The sequence below is a fragment of the Aplysia californica genome, unplaced genomic scaffold (genome assembly GCF_000002075.1).
Source record: "Aplysia californica isolate F4 #8 unplaced genomic scaffold, AplCal3.0 scaffold00198, whole genome shotgun sequence".
Lineage (NCBI taxonomy): Eukaryota > Metazoa > Mollusca > Gastropoda > Aplysiida > Aplysiidae > Aplysia > Aplysia californica.
The window spans coordinates 761,596-765,382 of record NW_004797468.1 but is presented as its reverse complement, the minus strand read 5'-3'; the positions used below and the strand labels follow the sequence as shown (position 1 = coordinate 765,382).

The 3,787-nt window shown below is 35.9% G+C and overlaps 1 protein-coding gene across 3 annotated transcripts in view; it reads left to right on the top strand.

Annotated features, from left to right (window-relative positions):
* Positions 1 to 3,787, top strand: part of LOC101860018 — an 11,897-nt gene that overhangs the window by 2,229 nt on the left and 5,881 nt on the right. For 2 of the 3 annotated variants that reach the window (XM_005098959.3, XM_005098960.3), the window contains exons 3-4: positions 1,264 to 1,398; positions 3,041 to 3,246. In XM_005098959.3, the coding sequence (XP_005099016.1) occupies positions 1,264 to 1,398; positions 3,041 to 3,246 (341 nt within the window). The remainder of the gene's footprint in view (positions 1 to 1,263; positions 1,399 to 3,040; positions 3,247 to 3,787) is intronic. The other variant, XM_035969937.1, reaches the window with a different exon arrangement.

Below are 3,787 nucleotides of genomic sequence, written 5' to 3'. Positions count from 1 at the left end.
CCAACCAGTTATTATCATGTTTATGATCACAAGGCAGATATTTCTTTTCTTCATAATATTCTTCTCTCAATTTTTCTTTTCGTATTTTCTTTCCTTCCTTCTCCTCTTCACAAACACTTGGTTTGGCCTGGGCTTCCACCCCTTATATATAACAGTGCCCATCGCTTATTTGCTAAAATGTTGTTTATTTGATGTATCAAACGTGAGTGCTGTTCAGGATATTATTCTTTATGGAGAAGGGGGGGGGGGGGGGCTAGAGGTGCAATTTTGACAAAATAATTTGATCAAATCCTCCCAAATCAAATACGTTTGTTTGTGGGAATTATTATCAAAGTGTGCCAAAGCGGCATTCTCGTGTCCAGCAGTGCAGAAATAAGCATAGTTGGACCCTACAGAATTGAAAAGTAAAAAAGAAGTCAAATTATATATTATGAAATGCGTATTGTGCATCTATGTTTTCTACTTTATCGAAGTGCTATTATGCTAAATGGCACATACCCATTTCTCTCTCTCTCTCTCTCTCTCTCTCTCTCTCTCTCTCTCTCTCTCTCTCTCTCTCTCTCTCACACACACACACACGCACACACACACACTTGTGTGCACTCGCACGATGTACAAAGAATACATGCTAATATTGTTTAGTACAGTCATGCAATTCTCGTGCATGCATTTACCTTAACATACTAAAGTCTATGATAATTGTTCCTTTTTCTCTGCTTATCATGACAATGTGTGTATCAGATATATATATATCTGTGATTACTTATGTACATGATGTGATATATGATAATACTTGACATAAATTTTCATGTATAAAACTGCTGTGTTTAAATGCCTTTTGTGAAGGCCCTTTGACTTTTAGGCTATTAAAAAGTTTAATACTCACCAATAATAAAAAAAAATACTAATGATGTGTGATAAATATGCTGTCCGTTAAGTTAATCAAACTTCAAAGGATCTCTACCATTTTTCAAAATTACAAGTTTTACTGCAGCATACATCTTTTCGCTATAAATTGCATTCTACCTTCACTATTGTTTGCTAGCTATTTGCGTGTCTTCTGTTCTTTGTTTTTCATATATGTCAGTTTTCGATTACCGGCATGCTGATTTGTTGTATAGAAGGAAGAGAATTGTATCTGTTATAATCCCTCTAACCGGCTTCGAATGACTAGTGGTCTTGCTCTGAGCTACTTGTTTTTTCACAAGTACAATGTACAAGGGAAGAGATTGAACTGAGCTTCCAATAATTCTTTGGTTTCAGAACAAAGGTGCTTGGGAAAAGGAAAATGTGGCTTCTGTGTATAATGCTCATCAACTGTTCCCTAATTTGGTGCTGGTGGATCTTGGTTGCAATGTTGGAGCTTTCACTTTACCCGCTGCCAAGCATGGTATAGAGGTTTGTCCAAGTTAATTTGCTCTCTCTGTTGGCTATCAGTTTTACAAAACAGCATTGCTGATTGAATTTTGAAAGGACTTTATTCCTTGTTCATATTTGAAAATTACTCATTAGTTTTGAAAGGATTTTGTCACTAAGTGACAGTGAAATACTGTATATCAATTACCATCACATGTATGTAGGACGCATGCATGGATAAGTGCAGGGAGACTTGAGAGCCAAGTTTTTGTATGAATGAATGATCATGGGATAACACACCAACATTGTCAATGCAACCTGCGCCTAAAGGGTGCCCTTTGTATTTTCAGAAAGCCAAACGGAAAATATCAGTGTTATTTTTAGTGTGGAAACTAGATAAAATAAAAGTACTAGTTTGACTTTTACTTACGCAGTGTAAAGTTACCTGGCGGTCTGGTGCGTCGGGTCTGTCAGGGGGCCCCCGTCCAACGTAGGTGTTGTCTCGTCATGGTCCTGAGTTCGACTCACTCTCCGTGAATCTGTCAGACGATCTCCCTATATTTCGCGCTAAGCTCTTGACGTCATCCAAGGGCATGCTACTCCCCTAATTATCTAGTTCCCACAGTAAAGACAAGAGTCATGTCCCTTGACATCACAACACAGTATGCCATCAAGAGGAATATGAATTGAGTCCTACAAATCGGAGTTACTGCTTGGAAATCAACAGCAAGAAAAAAGATGTATACATGCAATAGGTTTTTTGCCCCATTCCCACAGGTCCAAAGTATTGGCAATTTGAGAGCATTCAAAAAATTATCCTGAAATTCCTAAAGCTTATTTCTAGATCTAGTTTTCATAAAAAGTGGTGTAAGGATAGATTTTATATGTTATATTGGATACTTAAACATAATTTAACAAGATTTAGAAAAAAAATATTTGAAAAAAAAATGAGTTTCACTTTTAGCGCAATGCTGATCTGCCAAAAAAAAGTATTATTTGCTTTCTTTTTAAAATTCCATCTTCTTTGTGATTGTAAATGTGTTACAGAAGTAAAATACATGTAGTTTCTACAGGTACAAAACAGGTAACTATAGCGTTGTACATTTATTACATTTATTACCATGAAAATGGGGCTTAACTTATGGTATTTCGTTCATTACTAACTGCACATCATTTTCACTGCTGTGACATTAGTGATAGGCCTCACTTCCTGTTTGATAACTTAAAAACTGCGTCACGTACTAGATCTAGCAAAATGAACAACAAAGCATGGCTGTATGATAAATCATTGTACAGCGTGGTTTCTGCAGCTTCTGTGGGAAGAATATAAAAAAAAAAAGAAATCAATTGTGTCCTACCTGCAGGGCCTGCGAGATCCAACCTTGACGTAAGGGAGACCTGTTGCGACAGGTGAGGGATCTGGATTGATCGAGTTAAGTTTGAAGTTGCACAATGGTGACCAGCAATGGCATGTTTGTGAAATTGTTCTGTATCGGTGTAATTGTAACATTGTGTATTTATGTAGGTATTTTTATATGTATGTATTTCTTATTATATATTTATGTATCATGCATGTTTGCCATGTTTGATAAAATGTGATATATTTAATTGTAGTTATTTTATTCTTTTGTATTTATCAACTGCAGAACTATAATTTTTAAAAATGCTTTCTTGTTATTTACAGGTTGTTGCAGTGGATGCCGTGATGCCAAGCCTAAGGCTTTTGCAACGATCACTTCTGATAAATGATCTGTCATGTCCAGTCACGTTGATTCACAATGCACTTTACAAATCTCGCAAAAAGATGAGGGTTGTAATTGACCCAACTAATATTGGAGGTTCGCAGGTTGCAGAGATTCTAGACTTTCGTAAAGACAAGATTCCTCCCAGGTACATATACTCTTCTAAAAAAGTTAGGGAGTACTGTAAGACATGTCTGCATTTTTTGTATGACTTGTATAGATTTATTTTGTACCTTTAGAAATGATACCTGCTCTATATATTGAACTATCAACTCAAAAAAGTGTATTATAAACAAATTTCTAAAACATATTGTGCTTAAGTTGTAAATTTAACTAATAATCACAAAGCATTATTCCATGTTCCATCACTAAAGTAACTTGGGGTTGAGTTTGTTTCAAAACAGGACTTTTGAAGAGTTTATTATGCTCTCTCCTCACTTCTCCATTTTGTTTAAGCTGTATTTTACTCTTCTTTTTCGAAATGATTTCATTAGTAAGTTTTCAGAGAAGTGTAAAATTCAAACTGAGCTGTAACATTGAAATCATGAGTAGGGCCTGAAGGGGGATTGAAACTCTGAGTAAAGAGGGATTCGAATCATGAGTAAAGAGGGATTGAAACCATGAGTAAAGAGGGATTGAAACCATGAGTAAAGAGGGATTGAAACCATGAGTAAAGAGGGATTGAAACC